Source organism: Dermacentor albipictus, chromosome 1, assembly GCF_038994185.2.
Source record: "Dermacentor albipictus isolate Rhodes 1998 colony chromosome 1, USDA_Dalb.pri_finalv2, whole genome shotgun sequence".
NCBI lineage: Eukaryota > Metazoa > Arthropoda > Arachnida > Ixodida > Ixodidae > Dermacentor > Dermacentor albipictus.
This window is the reverse complement of record NC_091821.1, coordinates 243,428,709-243,444,796: the sequence shown is the minus strand read 5'-3', so window position 1 is coordinate 243,444,796 and position 16,088 is coordinate 243,428,709. Positions and strand designations below refer to the sequence as shown.

General features: G+C 42.2%; 1 protein-coding gene across 1 annotated transcript in view; it reads right to left on the bottom strand.

Moving 5' to 3' along the window:
* LOC135907952 (titin-like) overlaps positions 1-16,088 on the bottom strand; it is a 284,982-nt gene that overhangs the window by 104,409 nt on the left and 164,485 nt on the right. Inside the window, 2 exon segments of the mRNA XM_070522096.1 lie at positions 4,030-4,440; positions 12,917-13,040. Coding sequence (XP_070378197.1) covers positions 4,030-4,440; positions 12,917-13,040 — 535 coding nt within the window.

Sequence of the window (16,088 nt, the reverse complement as noted above, 5' to 3'; positions counted from 1 at the left end):
CCTCAATTTGTCGATTATTAAGGCTCTGTTCGTGATAATATTGACGCATTAGATATTCTTGTGCACTAATCTATCTCTTTAGCATGACTTAATATTTGCCTTTGGTGTCCCTTTAAGCTCTACGCCAACAGGTGGCTGGACCGTGCAGACCGATCAGGCCGCTCACGTACGTCTACGCTAAAGTTCATTCATCAGCTTGCGTTTATGCCTCCACCCATCATTCGAAACGCCCAGCTCGCCTGTGGTTACAGGTATACCAGAGACGTTCGGCGCTGTGACAGAATGCTCACAACGTACGCTGCTTCGATAGCTCTCACTTGGGGTCGACTGCCAAGCAGCTGGCGGAAAGGTTGGAGAGGCTTCGCGCGCTCACTCCTAGAGAACCGGAAGTACATGACACGACGTGCCATCATGACGCATAACCAGTGAAGGGGGAGCTTAGCCGCGATCATTCAGCGAACGAATTGATGAGAAAATGCATGGCTATGGAGGAGGGTAACATGTAATCATCCGTAGCTCTCTTAATATGAGACGCTTCACACAAATAGTGGTGCGAATGATTAACTTTAGCTGTACCCTACGCATCTAGAAAAATTGTCCGAACCGTTTCAGGGGCCTTTCAATAACATTGTAAAACAAAGTACCGACACAAAATTTTTTGTCTCACTTTTTTTCTTTATTAGATAGCTGTCAATTCTAATCATTGTAAAGGGTCGGAGTTTCTCTAATATGCAACAAATGATTTGGTCAGCTTTTATGCGACTAGTTCAAAATGCATGCATAGTGAGGCGCACTTTCTAGCATGTTGATGATTCCTCACTACATTGCTGAAATCAACACATATCTGGTATCACACACCTATGATGCAAAGGTTGGTCACCCCAGTACAAGTGTCACAGGCCACAACGTGATTGTGTCCCGAAAAGATGACAGTATTAGACACTCTGTGGTATAAGAGGGAAGAGAAGGTAAGTGGAAGACTGTGTTCGGACAAAAGTAACGGCATGAGCGTCGAATATGAAGAAGATAGGGTGAATGAATAGAAAAAAGGCAGATGTGATGGTGTGCGCCAAGATTTCAGTGGCACAGTCATGGTACAACTTGCAAGCCACTGAACTGGGCTGATTGACAAGCACTTCAGGGGATTTCTATGATGCAACAAGAAAGTCTGCTGAACGCACCAGAAGCCACTGCGCTTTGCATGAATTTTGAAGTACTCGCATTAAAGGGTGATATAATGAATGAGTTGCTTGTTTGATGAACTGAGGCATCGTACCACAATTATGAAGTCGCCAGCTATCTAAAAAGCAATAAACTCTTTAAGGTAATAAAATGCAAGACATAATAAAATGAATATTTCTAGTTTAGTACGCCTTAAAGTGTTCAAAGATTATGTGATAATTGGAATATTCTATGCTGAGTGGGAGGAGGCAGGAACTGTACTCCTAAGTCAGCTATGGCTTAGTCTGAAACATTTCATCAAGGGTGAGTTTCTTCAATGGTTGTTCTGAGTTAAAACACACTGGAGAAGTATATTTCTGTTTGTGTGTGTACATGTGTGTGCAGTGCACATTACGCTTCAATGTGGCTGTGCCAACTTTGGTTCAGCATACCAGTAGCTTTTGAAAGGTGCCAGGAAGCATTACATGTAACCAAAGCACTGGTGCTGCAAAATATTTAGGTTTCATGCCTTGTGCAAGACAAGCATTAATCACAGTACGATAAAGGTATCTTTTGGAAAGAAGTGATTTTTGTGCTCCTCCTAGCCTTCTAGTTTCTAGCTCCTCCTAGCTTTCTAGCCTCCTAGCCTTCTACTTTCATATTTCCTTCACTCCTAAACGATTTTATGATGGGTATGAATGTTTATAAATGTTAGCCACTTTCGTTATTTACAAGATAGCCAAAAGTACTGCTACAGTCAACGACCGATTTTCCAGATACCCGATTTTTCGGACATGCCCTGCCTTCCCGGCACCGCCACAGTACCCCATAAAGTAAATGTATAAAAGTGTCTGGAATTTCGGAGGCAAAAAGCGTTCGCCGTCCGATTTTCCGGGCTTTTCGCCGTGACCGCAGGTCCGAAACGGCTTGAAGCCACTACCGCCGCCATTTTGATTGTATTGACGCTCGAACAGGTGCTTTTGCATGCAGATCCGCTGACAGCCGTAGCCACCACCTCGGCAATGCTAGGCCTAGCTACTTCGATATTCTATACCATGCTTCTTACTGTTTGGTGCCGTGTTTTTTTATTAAAACAATTCGCTGCTGTTAGCAATGGCGCCAACTCCACCATTGTAATATTCGCCAACGGTTTCGAAGCTCGGAAAGCCTGACGCGTTGCACAATTCTGGTTCCTGAAAGTCAGCTTCGTCTCAATATAGCAATGTTACGCGGTGAAGCATACGCGGAGTATTGCAGTGAATAATACCAAGAGTGGGAAGAGGAAATTGTCACGGGACAGAGTATGAATTCCTTAATTATACATGTGTGCACCCGCCCGTCTCCTGTCACACTACGAGCACCGAATATGCCTAATAAGTGTACTAGCAGGCCTTCAGAGCGATTTCGGACGTCTTTGTGGCGATGTGTGGCCTTGGGTGCAGTAAGACGCATGCATTCCTTTTTACGGACTGCCCGATTTTTCGGGACGTGTCGCGGCTCCTAGGGAGTCCGAAAAATACGATGTTGACTGTATATGCAAAAGATGGGTAATCCCAGTGCTAATTTCATTTTTGCTCACTAAATGATTTTCATTTAAAGCTTGGTTATATACTTTGTTTAAGCACCTGGTGTATGAATATTATTCATAGTCATGGGAGCCAACGCATATATTTGTATGCATCACCTAAGTAAAAGCAAATACCATAAAGTATTTGATGGAATTGCGTAGTGTTCTACAGTTCACTGCATTTTAATGAAATGCTGGGTAAGTGCAAGATATCTAGTTTTCCCAACATTTTCCAGTTTTCTTAGCTAAAGGAGTATGTTTGTATTTTATGCTAGCCAATCCAACATCGCTCAACAGTTTTTAATGAGATACTTTGTAAGATTTGATGATTGGCACCCACCTTTGAACCACGGGTTACATGTTTTATCACTTCAGCGTACAGCGATTATAACTGGCTGCTACTGTGCTGGTAATAAGCTGAACATGGAATGTGTAGTGAAATGGAATGTAAAAGAAGGTATAGAATGCATACTAAGATGTTCTGACATTGAAATAATTTTACTGAAGAAAGTACTGCTCACACAGGGAGAATTTTTTATCTATATCTGTGTGCACGCTAACTAAAGGACAGTTTGTAAAAGTAATTTGGAGTTGAACTTTGCTCGTAATTATGAATTGGATTTCTTCTAACTGAAGATGCTGTATAGGTTAAGAGCACCTTCTGTCTGTGCTAATATGCATATAAGTTATTGCCCATTGCTAGGGGCTTGACAGTGATAGTACACTTTGATAATCTTTTTCCTAAGAGACTTTTACAAGTATTTGCCTGCAGTTGAATTAAAAACAAATTTGTAGCTGAAGTCAGCATAAATAGAGAAAAGATTAAAGAAAGCTTAGAAACAGGTTGAAGAAGTTACTTCATGTAAACTTGCACAGAGAAAAGAACAAAAGGTGAGGACTTCTACAAGGCATAGAAGGACACTTTAATTTGGCAAAATTAAATTCTTTATCATGCTATTAATGTTCTATTGAGGCATATTTTCACTTGCTATGCAGCAAGCACAGATTTGATCTAAGGAGTACTTTTTTAGGCTTTATATCATTTCCAATTATACATATTGAACCCAAAGTTTATCTACTACCACAAAGATCATAGAAAAGAGTCACAACACATTCTGATTGCTTAGAGGTCATACGAGTTATCGCAGAGAAACACCTTCATAAAGAGTATAAAAGCTGACAAAGCTAATAAAGCTTATATTTATATTACAAACATAAGCTTGTCACCAACAAATAAGAAATGCACAGTATATACATACCAGAAATACGCATACGGCAATTTTGAAAGCAAGTGTACTTACTTTGGCTGCATAGATTCTTGATGGAATGACTGCCATGTTGGTAATTGAAAGCAGACAATGCATGGAATATCATGCTTCCAGGATCTTGTTTCAAGCGCCTGTTCCTTTCACAAAAACAAGCACATGCACATGCTTTCATACAAATGTTGTTCGTACATGTGCATTTGTACTACTGCACATATTCTGTCGTTACCATGCAGGTTACATCAGTGTAGCTGCAAAGTTGAAACAGGGTGAGCCTAGTTGTAATGTCAGTGTCATATGCAGGAAATGAAGGTGTAAGAACAAAAGGCATGCTCCAACCTGACACTTTTTCTTGCAACGATTGTACAGCTTCAGCTTCAACCATCTGGTTAGATGGCAATGGCTGCGAGATTGACGCGGCCACGATGCTGCCTTGTGGTGGAAATACTGTTGGTGGCCAGGTAAAGATAGTATTAGTACTTTTTTGCAAATAAGTTAACGTACACTGTGAATTGTGTTACAATAAACAAACCGTGTTAATGCCTAGGGAAGCCATTAATAAGCAAAGCACTTATAAAGACAAGTAATGCAAGAAAAACTGAGTGCTAACAGCTGGCATTTGAAAAAAACACACACAACATCCAGGCATTGCAATGGATGCTAAAGCTTGTGTAATGAAGTGATCAAGCACCAGCTTTATAACTAAACATGTACAATGTGTCCCATTTAACATGCGTCAGTATATTCAATCTGCTGCAATAGTGCAGGCCAAACAGTGCAGTGTTCCTATAATTTTTTTGCAAGTAAGGGGATCACGCGCTCACTTGCTTAGCAATAATTAAGCAACAATTAAAGTTATCATTTCTGGCCATAGAGCCATCAGATCAAGTATAGCCATCAGATTAAGCTCCATTGTCGGTGTCCCATACCATCTTTGATGTAGATTATTCTCTTTGTAACAAAGCAGCAGTAAGAGAGAAAATGTACTGCTGGTCTGTGTGCCACAATAAATGAACTGCCCATTGATAAGCAAAGTTCTTGGCCTGACATTTCAGCTTCATTGAATGTTACATAGTGCTCACTTTCCTGGCGGGTACATTAGTGCCATCCGTTGTTCTCCTGCAACACTGAGAGTGGAAATAGTATGCTGTTATGGCAATGAGAAAGCTGTCACGTCAAGCTGTTGCCTTGCAGTACAAAATGAACCCGCTTGCTGACATAGTCAGATCATTTCTTGGTATGTATGTAGTACGCCACTATCATGATCGAATGTCTTGTCAGTTTCATAGGTCTACCAGGCCAGCTTTACAGCCATGCTTATATATTTTGTATTTCACTCTAGTTCACGCAGGAGCAGTGCTGTATCATAGTATGCGGACTTGCTGTCATGCAAGTCAAGCGCTGGTGCAGTGTGCAGAAAGGAATCGGGGCTTTAGTCAGGCACATGTGGTACCATTGTTTTATTCTTTATGGTCTTGCCGTCGTGGAGGAAAACTGAACTGTACTCATATTAATAAATTAAATAAACAGACCAGAAAACTACGCAAACTATAGTTTGGTGTAAACAGTTCTGATATTTTTGAAGGCAATCCAGAACATTCTGATCTTTAATAATGAAAGTTTATAATAGTTATTGATAATATATTATTTATTTTTAAAAAATTTTAAATTACTAGTAATAATTGGAACACTCTTGTACGTTATCTGTACAAACAACACTACACTGGTATTTTCCTTGTTCGCCTCACTATATATACAAATGGTTTGGCCTAAGTAACGTAATATATCCCATATAATAATAGGCTTGCGACATTCACTTGACAGCTTGCGCCCAAAGCCATTCATATGGCTGTGTTATGCAGATGACAAGGTTTAATATTTATACAGAAGCTTCAGTGATTAGCACTCCTTGAGATAGCTAATGCATTGGAACAGGTACGCTTCCCTATCTTTACCAAATGCGAGCCATGAAAAATTACGCTATAACAAAATCCACTTGTATGTGCAGCTCCTAGAAATGCATTAATTGCAATAAAAATATGACAGAGTTGCTGTAAAAGCTAATTAACATAAATGAAACTGTCCTTCTAAAATATCTGTTTGCAATGCTTGTATAAAAAGCACATAACCTTTTCAAATGTAGCAAATCGCTCAGAGAGTAAGAACTTCTTTAAAAATCAGCTTGGTTTCAGAAGAGGGCTATCGTGTGAGACACAGGTAATCGAATTCACTACAGACATTTTTGGAAACATTGATGCGTGCGCTCAGGCAGATTCAATATTCATTGATTTCACTAAGGCCTTCGATTGAATCGCTCCTTGCTAAACTTTCATGCTTAAACGTCAATTCCCCAACAGTACCCTGGATAAGGAATTTCTTCTCATTCTGTAAGCAATTCACCATTGTCAATAACTACACCTACAGTATTTGCGATGTAACATCTGGCGTACCACAGGGAAGCATCCTCGGAACATTACTTTTTCTAATTACGTTTCTTACACCTAACCTGTCATAGCCTGCGCACATTGAAAAAGTAACTGCTAAAGCCTCACGTAGGCTCGGGTATTTTATACGTAACCTTCGAGGTGCTCCTACCCTTACCAGACAACTCGCGACAGACATTCATCATACATCAGACATTCATTAGGCCTCAACTGGAATTTGTGGCCAGTATCTGCTCACCTCATTAAGCTTACCTAATCGCTACTCTCGAGTAAGTTCAAACGTATGCCAGCTTAAGCCAGCTTAAGGCGGTCAAAGCTGACTGCCTCTTCACGGCCGTTCTGTAGTAGGGTGGCAGTTTTCGGGGTGCGGTGGAGGACGCGGAATGGTTCGTCGTAAGCCGGGGTTACTGGAGGTCGGACGGCGCTGCGCACGAAAACATGTGTTGAAGTGGTCAGGTCATGGTGCACGAAGATTGTATTGTGGTGGGAAGGATGGGGCGGAGTGGGCTGGAGGTCTTTAACACAGTCCGGAAGGTGTTGTAGGAATGCTTGTGGCTGGGATGGTAGCTGTGTTCATGTAAAGAAGTCTCCGGGGAGATGCAGAGAACTGCCGTACACCAGCTCTGCTGCTGAGCACTGTAGGTTTGCCTGGAGGACGGCCCGTAAACCCAGGAGCACAAGGGGCAAGGCGTCAGCCAAGGCGGTGCAGTTGAGGTGGTTAGCTAGGGCGGCCTTCAGTTGTCGGTGAAAAGGTTTCACCATGCCGTTGGCTCACGGGTGATACGCAGTGGTAGGACAATGTCTGGCGCCGCGAATGCGATTAAGGCAAGCAAACAGGGAGGACTCAAATTGGCGTCCACAGTCTGTTGTCACGGTGCCAGGGCCGGTATTTTGTAGCGATGCCTTTTCCGATTCTATGCCTTTTCAGGCTTTTCGCGCTTGGCCATTGGTCAGAACGACGGTCTGCCCACATTATCAACGCGATCAGGCGGCCGTGTATGGTGGATGATAAGAATAGCATAGAATTAGGCATAAGGCATCGCTACAAAATAGCAGCCCAGGACAACAAAAGCGAGATACCCATGCAGAAATGAAAGTGCAAGAAATAGTCTCAGTGGTGATGTCATGAATGCGAACAGCCTCCGGCCAGTGCATGATACGGTCGACCATGGTGAGTATATAACAATAACATTGAGACATGGGTAGAGGGCCCACAATGCCTGGATGAACATGGTCGAAACGATGGCTAGGTGGAAGGAAAGCTTGGACAGGCGTCTTGGTATGACAGGATACCTTTGTCGTCTGGCAGGGCAGACACGTGCGCATCCAAGCGTGCACATCATCGTTAATTCCGTACCATACATAGCCCTAGGTGAGAAAGCGCTGAGTAGCCCAAATACCTGGGTGACACATGTCATGTAGAGTGTGGAAAATGGTGCGACGTAGTGAAGCCGGAACAAAATCGCGGGGAAGGTCTGCTGAGACATTGCGCCACAAGGGCTCAGGCGAGCATGGATGGGGCACAAGCTGTAGTCGGAGAGAACGAGGGTTCTCCCAAAAAGCGGCGAGGGCTCTGTCATTCTGCTGTGCGGATGAGAACGCGGCCCAGTTGACGGTTGGAGATGGCGAGTCAACCGGAGCTATACGACAAAGGGCATCAGCGGTGGTGTTGTCGGCAGCTTTCACTTGACGGATGTCGGTCGGACATTCCGAAATACAAGTGAGCTGGCAGACTTCGCGTGACACGTACTTCGATGAGTTGGTGCGGAAAACATACGCCAGTGGCTTATGATCGGTCAGCACGTAAAACTGGCATCCTTCCAGACTATATCAAAATTGCTGTATCGCAGTGTAGATGACTAGTAGCTCTCGACCGAAGATGCTGTAGTGGGTCTCAGCAGGAAGAAGCTTCCGAGAGTAAAAAGACAAAGGTCTCCAGTGGGAGTTAAAGTAATGCTGTAAGACGGCACTGACGACCACGCTGGAGGCATTCACCATCAATCGAGCTGGGGCGTTGCTGCACGGATGGATAAGAAGCGCCGCGTTCGCGACTGCTCACTTGGCAGCAGTAAAGGCGGCCTGGGCTTCTGATGACCAAGAAATTGCAGAGGACGGCCCAACGGTTGACCGAAAGAGGTTGGCGAGTGGGCAAGGCAGCTCTGCACAGTGCGGTATAAAGCGCCTGGAAAATTCACAAGCCCCAGGAATTGGCATAACTGGTGCAGTGTTGTAGGCTGGGGGTAATCGTGAATGGCCTTGATGTGAAATGGGAGAGGGTGTATACCCTCGAGTGACACGTGATGGCCCAAAAACTCAGATACGCTGAAAACACACTTGGAGGCGTTCACAACCAGGCCGTAGTGCTGTAGATGCTGGAACAAAGCACATACACGGTGCTCGTGATCTTCAGGCGCAGGGCTGGCGATGAGGACGTCGTGAAGGTACGCGAACACAGTAGGAAGGCTTCGCGTGACCTCAACGATGAACTGCTGGAAGATTTGAGCTGAATTGCGGAGTCCAAATGGCATCCGCATGTACTCAAACAAACCAAAGGGCTTCGTGATGGCAGTTTTGGGTATGTTGATGGAGTCTATGGGGATTTGGTGGTACGCCTTAATCAGGTCCACTTTGCTAAATATGGCGCAGCTGTCGAGGTGCGGTGTAAAGTCTTGGACGTGAGGCAGCGGATAGCTGTCGTGGCCAGTTTGGCATTCTACGCTCGATAGTCTCCACAGGAACGCCAGTCGCCGGGATCACGCTTGGGCACTAAATTTTTGTGCGAGTGGCTTGACTGGTTATCACCTTCTTAGTTGTGTAAAGATATTTTGTTTTGCACTTCCATTTCGTGAGCCTGTAGTGACCGTCCGTCACTACATATTGTCCCCACTTCTGGGAAATCCAGTTACCTCACCTGACCTTTACGCGGGGGTCATTGCCCCCTGCTTTTGCTTGGAAGTGAGGTGACTGCCCGACTGGGGCGCCACCACAGCCACTCGGCAAGCCTGCTTTTACTGTGGTATAAAGCCAGTCGACTCTCCATTCTGAACCTGTCAAAACGTATATTACTTGCCTCTGCTAAACTGATTTCCAACAAGTCGTGACCCCACGTGTTGCCCGCGAGCAGCTTGTGTTTAGTTTCCCAACAATGGACACAACCACGCACGTCTTTCTGCGGCGTGACTCTTTCAAGCCACTATTGCCTCATTGAGAAAACCTTGAAGATTGACATTTGTGGCAGAGAAGAGACAGTGTCCTTCGACCGCGTGAAATCAGCCTATCTTGAACATTAACGCTTCATTCCTTCCGCCATTCACACCTAAGCCTCCGGCATTCTTGGGGGGAGCCCTTTTAGCGACCGCCCATCACTACACGTCCCCACTTCTGGCGAATCTAGTTACCTCGCCTGGCCTCCACGTGGTGGTCATTGCCTCCTGCTCTTTCTTGGTAGTGAGGTGGCTGCCCGACTAGGGTGCCACCATAGCCACTCGGCAAACTTGCTTTTACTATGGAATAAAGCCAGTCGACTCTCCGTTCTCAACCTCTCAAAATGTGTAATACTTGCTTTGGCTAAAGCGAGCTCCCAACAAACCCCACGTTATTTTTAAATAATTTTGCTTCCTCAGCCAAACTATAATTGATGCTATGTACTGTAATTACTCCATTTTTCAAAAGAACAATGGTACAGTGTATAACAACGTCACATTATATAAGATTTGTCATCATTGAACCAGTCACGAGGGCATGTGCGGTGGTTCATGAGGTACTGCTAGTACTCGTAAGATATGGACGACAGTCTTTGTTTCACTTTTTACAGTGAGTGAAAATTTTTATTAATAGTATGATTCATGGTATACGTAAACACTTTCTCATGCTTTGGAACACCATCACTATGGCATGAGGTGCATTGTCTGCCCTGTTCTAGCTACAGGTCCTTCCTGGATACCAGAGCTTGCATTTTGTTGTTTTTTGTGACAAATGGAGTACATGTGCACCTCGTTTCGCTCAATTTCTGAGATAGTGATAAAAAAGAAAAACAATATATTGCTAGTCTGGTAAATATTTCACACTCAGATCTGGCATTTTGTGCATGTTTTATGTACTACTACCACTACAGTGGCTGCTTCAAAAAATGACACAAGTCGCCATAAGATGAAAAGAGAACTTGTATAAAATTAAGTGAAATCGAATAAGTTTTTTAGAGTGCATGCAAGAGCCCCGAGTGGTTGGCACTTAATATGTGCCTGTTGACCTGTGGGACACATAATTTGGTTATGTGCATGTCTACAAGAACTTCATAGCATCACTTCAAGTGACACACTGCAAAGTGTGACTATAGAACCACTTGAAAGAATACTGCCACTACTGCCATATATAGCTTCTCACATCACCCTGATGTTCATCATATTGTGTTACTTTAATACATCAAAATATGTCTATGTGATAGATTTTTGTGCACATTACTTTTAGATGGATGAGCTTTAGTATACATATTCTGTATAAACTGCAACAGTATCTTGATTTACAAATTCTGTATATACTTTGTATCTAATGGATTGTATCTTGAATTAATAATAAAGTGAAACTCAAAGTTTGAGCAGGGAGGCTTACTTTAATTGCCCTTGAGCTATTTGCCACTTATGAGCTCTGTAAGTAAACACGCTCATCAATCATAATACATACTGCTGTGCAACTTTGGCACGTTATTTCATAACAATGTGCACCAAAAACAGTTTCAGCTGAGACACTTCATTCCTCATTAGTGCAGTGTACAGCCTAAATTTACAAACACAACATGGGAGAGCCAACACGACAGTCCTATGTTGTTTTGCCCCTTTCATTCCTGCTTGCAAATTTCAGCAGTACACTACAGTAACCATGTGCACCACTAGTTAAATTAAACATGGTTATAATACATTCCTTCTAGTCTTTAGCTGCAAGTATGAGCACTTGTGGCAGCTGCAATACTGTTCTCACTATGACAGAAGGAAAAAATATAAGGTAAAAGAAGTACACATTTTAGTTAAAGAGACTTAATTCATTTTAAAATGCCAAATATACTTCACTGATGCTATGTTGTTCCCGTATGCTGTAAAATGTGTCAGGAATGCTTTAAAAATTTTTTTCACAAATATAACCAGAAGAATTGTGTGCCTGATGTCACAGCTTGTGCACACTTGAGAAAGAAAGGAATGTTTTTGAGCATTAATGGCAGATATGAAGCTGCACCAGGGCACAGGGTATGCGCTATCAAGCTTTCATTGCTCTAAATACCTAAGAAAATGTCGAAGAAAAGGCCTATGTTTGCCTTGCATAAAAATGCTCTTTGGTAAATAGTTTCCATGTGCATATGATCATCTGTTATGTAATCTGTTCTACCAGAGCTGTAAGTGCTTGAACAGTTTCTAATTTGGTGTCTTAAATTAAGGTTAGTGCAGATACACTAAAAGATGACATATTTACTCATACATGCCACAGTTAATATCAATATTGGTTACATTTCATATATCCAAGTTGCATCAATTGCAAGTTACATGTTCCATTTTGAATTTTAGAATTTGGGAACTTTGGCAGTGTATTTTGGCTGCACAAGCTGTTAAACATGATGGCTGTGTGAACATAAATCCAATGTGCAGAAATACGAGTTGGTGTTTATATTCCACCTCTACGGAGACTGATGATGCACTCATTAGTGTCATTGTGAAAAGGCATGTTAATCGTAAGTTTGAAAGCATTGCCGATAGTATTGCAGTATGTGAGTTGAAATTCTTTAAAAGCAAAAATGTAGACCACTTGTAACACACAGCCTATATGATGCAGTTTTCTAGCCCTGTAAAACTGCAAGGCTCATTTTGTATAACATTTGCACTGTTTCTGCCAACAGCTAGTTTGTCTTATTTGTCTAGGTACTGATCTACTTATTCAAGTGCTGGAGAAGTCTCGTGAGGAACGTTATGTGCTGTGCTGCTTATACATGTACGTTAGCTTTTTCATTTGGTAAATTAAAAGTTACCACCCTAATGTTTACTCATCTAGCAACAAGGTGGTGCCATAGTTATGCTATGGCTCACTTGGTTCAATTCGCAATTCCTCCTCAAGATGACAGTACCAGCTACATTTTTAATGATCTCTCAATTATTTTATTGTTTTCTCCTTCCTGCATGTTCCAGATTTATACAACTGGTCTACAGTGTAACTGCAGCTGGTCGGAAGAACAGATATGATCAGTGGTACGTTAGTTTGACACGCAGCTTGAGTAGCAATTATAGGCAATTATAGGCAATTTGTCAAGCAAATGTATTAATGGCAACCAACTGCGGTTAATATCACATGTAACTTACCTTGAACATATCACCATCTGCCCATAGTTCTTTTCATTTGAGGGCTTTTCACTTAAATAGTAAATATATATCACAGTGAGTGATAACATACAAAAATAACATGTTTGGCACTCAATGCGAATATGCTTCATCCCAACTTACCAAGCACAGTGGCCACCTCATGTGTCATGGACACTCCTTCCACAATAGAGTGCTTGAGATGCTTTTGTGTAGGCACTTCAGTAGGAAGCTCGCTCGTCCCATGATCTGGTGTCACTTGAGACACCTGTAAAGGTAAGTCAAGTAGACATGGAGGCACCAGTGGAGCGCATGTGGTCTGCTTGGATGCACCGTGCTGGGTTTTTAAACTGGTAGATATCTCGGACCTCACGGCAAGTTGTATGTACTTTGTATACATCTTGCACAATTGTTCATGTCATAAAACCTATAAAATGTGTAGAGAAAATAGAGTTGGTACATATTCATATGTGAATAGAAAAGGAGCCCATGTTGAACAATGGTAGAGGACAAGGAAACATGTAGGATGAGTGCTTGACCCTTGTTCTTGTTTAGTTCGTACTCCTTTCTTTAGATGAATGATACAGTAGCTGTTTATGAAGTGCCCCCTTTTAAAATGTACATGGTATCCGGTGTCCCATGGCACGCGAGTATGGAATCTGGTAGTTAATATAAATATTGTGTCGTGGGACAAAACGACAAAACGAGCGACACATACGCATGTGCTACGTGTGTGCCTATCTCTCCTTTCATACTTGTTTTTCAACTGCTACCTAAGCCAAATTGTGCCCATGTTTATGGAGTCCAGCTGCAGTCTGGGGTTTTTGCACTTATACACAGCTTGTACTGTAATAGACGTTACCATTCTGATTCTATACGTGTTCCTACAGATTGCTTCTCTGTATGAACATCAAAAGACGGGAACCGATGCTGTACACATTGCTATCCCAGCAAAATAAAGTGCATCAAAAACTATCACCCACCTCATCCAGTAATTTTGTCCCCCCCCCCTCCGCCCTTCAATGTAATACCTCTCACAAGGGGTGTTCGAGGTAACAAAATAAATTTGTCCAGGAAACAAGAACCATTACCCTATTTTTTTCTATGGAAGTTAAAGTAAAATAAGGAAATTTAGCCACTATATAATGGTGACAGCTACTCCTTAGTCGCAGTTAAAAGAAAATAATAATCTAAGAAGAAACTTCATAACTTTGGAAAGTAAAGTGAGAAGAGAGTTAAACAGAAATGCTTTAGCTGAAAGTAATCTCCTTTGATGCCTTTACTAACAGGAATTCCTGTAACAAGGGCCAGTTTGTACATAACAGAATCCATACCACTGGCCCCACATGAAATGCTCAGAAATAGAAGCCGACTCTTGCATGACCACTAACCCATGCCCGTAACATATTATGCTGTGATTATAAAAGCAGGCCAGTTAATATGTTTAAAGTGGCAAGATATAGTTCTTAATTTTTAAGCAGTTTTGAGCTACTGCGCAGGTGCACAAAGATTGTGCAGAATGTTGAAGCAAGTGAGGAATGGCTCACTGTGGAGCATTTTATTGGTGAGGCATCATTGGATTCACTTGGTTCGAAATGCTTTAACAGCAGAACTACCAATCCTGCTTAAAAGCAGTGTTTACAAGAGAATTCAAACCTGGCAGACCTTGGCTATGTTGTGGACGAATACAGACTAGTATGCATTGATGGAGGACTGGAAAACGTGAAATAAATGGCAAAAACCGAACATTCATTGTTGCTGCTAGACATGCATCACTTTACGGTTCTGGGACTAGGAGCTTTGCATGTTTACATGATGTGTAAAGGCACAATAGCTTCAGTGAACTATGTCGGTGACCTGTTTTGGGGTTATATGGGCATGGTGTGTGACAAAGATAGCGATAACCTGCTGCATGATTCAGGCATGTTTTTGACCAAAGCCATCATAGCTATGCCACACTTCCTGCACGCACAACTATAAGAGGTGTGTGTTATTGAAAGCTACTGGAGTCGGTATCAAAGGACCCAATTTTTTCAAACAGAACTTGAAGCTGCAGTCACAAAGTGTACACCATACCAGTTGTTCACATAATTAAAATCAAATTAAAATCTGGGATTTGATATGCCAAAACCACAACCTGATTATGAGGCATGTTGAAGTGGGGGACTCTGGATTAATTTTAACCACCTAGGATTCTTTAATGTGCTGCTGGCATAACTAACTATGCACGAGAGCAATATCCTTTGAATAGGCACAAGCTTTCCTGCTGGCATTCTACCATTTTTTGCTGCGAGACAAGGATTGCCATGTTTCATTGATTATGACAATGCTGGAAGAAAGCAACTCCACTTGTGCATATCTACACAAATATTTAATTGTAAATACTTCATGTACCTCATGATTGAGGATAGGGGATTGGTGGGAATGGTTAGTGAAGCCCGAAGACATTTCTTGCGAACTCATTCGATCAAATATTTTTTAGAACAACTCGGTACTTTCCTCATTGGGGTTGTCATGTGTTCACAACTACTGAGTACAGCACATGACTGAGATCAATAGACTCCTATAATCGTGCACATTAGCACATCTTCTAAGTCAGCAACACACTAATTTGCCAGACAGCAAATCATTGAGTGGCTCAACTACACAAACTGACACAAAGAAATGTATGTGGCATCTCCAGCACTGCCAACGATTGCTGGATCATTTTTGGAAACTCCGGAAACATGATTATTTATTTCATTATGCTTCAGTTTACAAATATCCTGCATGTGAAGCTCAAAACTTGCAAACATCGGTAACTTGCAATGGTAGACGTAATCAATAAAACAGAGTTGCTGCGTACACTGGCAAAGTTTGGTCAGGTACTGTAAAGCTGGCAGATTTGTGCGGGCATGCTTATTGCAATGGAAAGAGGTTCAGAAAGGCCTGTGCACAAGACCTACTATATGAAGATCAACTTGAGTATACTTAAGAGTGTTTGGGCATCAAGAAAGAAATGCAAGCAGTACAGAGCCAGCCTTGGATACCAAAGCATTTGGCATAAATTAGACACAAGTATGAAAGATGCATATGACAGGCACATTTCTTTCATCTCCCATCCAGAACGAGCCTGACTCATGCATTAGGTTACCAATGTGAATGGGACCACAATAGTTTGCGTCTTTTCGTGTGCATCTGTATTACTTGTTGCAATAAAAGCAAATGTGATGTTATGATGCATATATTAGTTTGTTCTCTCTGTTTCACAAGGACTACCTAGTTACTATGTGTATATAACTACTGAATCTAAACAGTTTCCGCATAAGCTTCAATT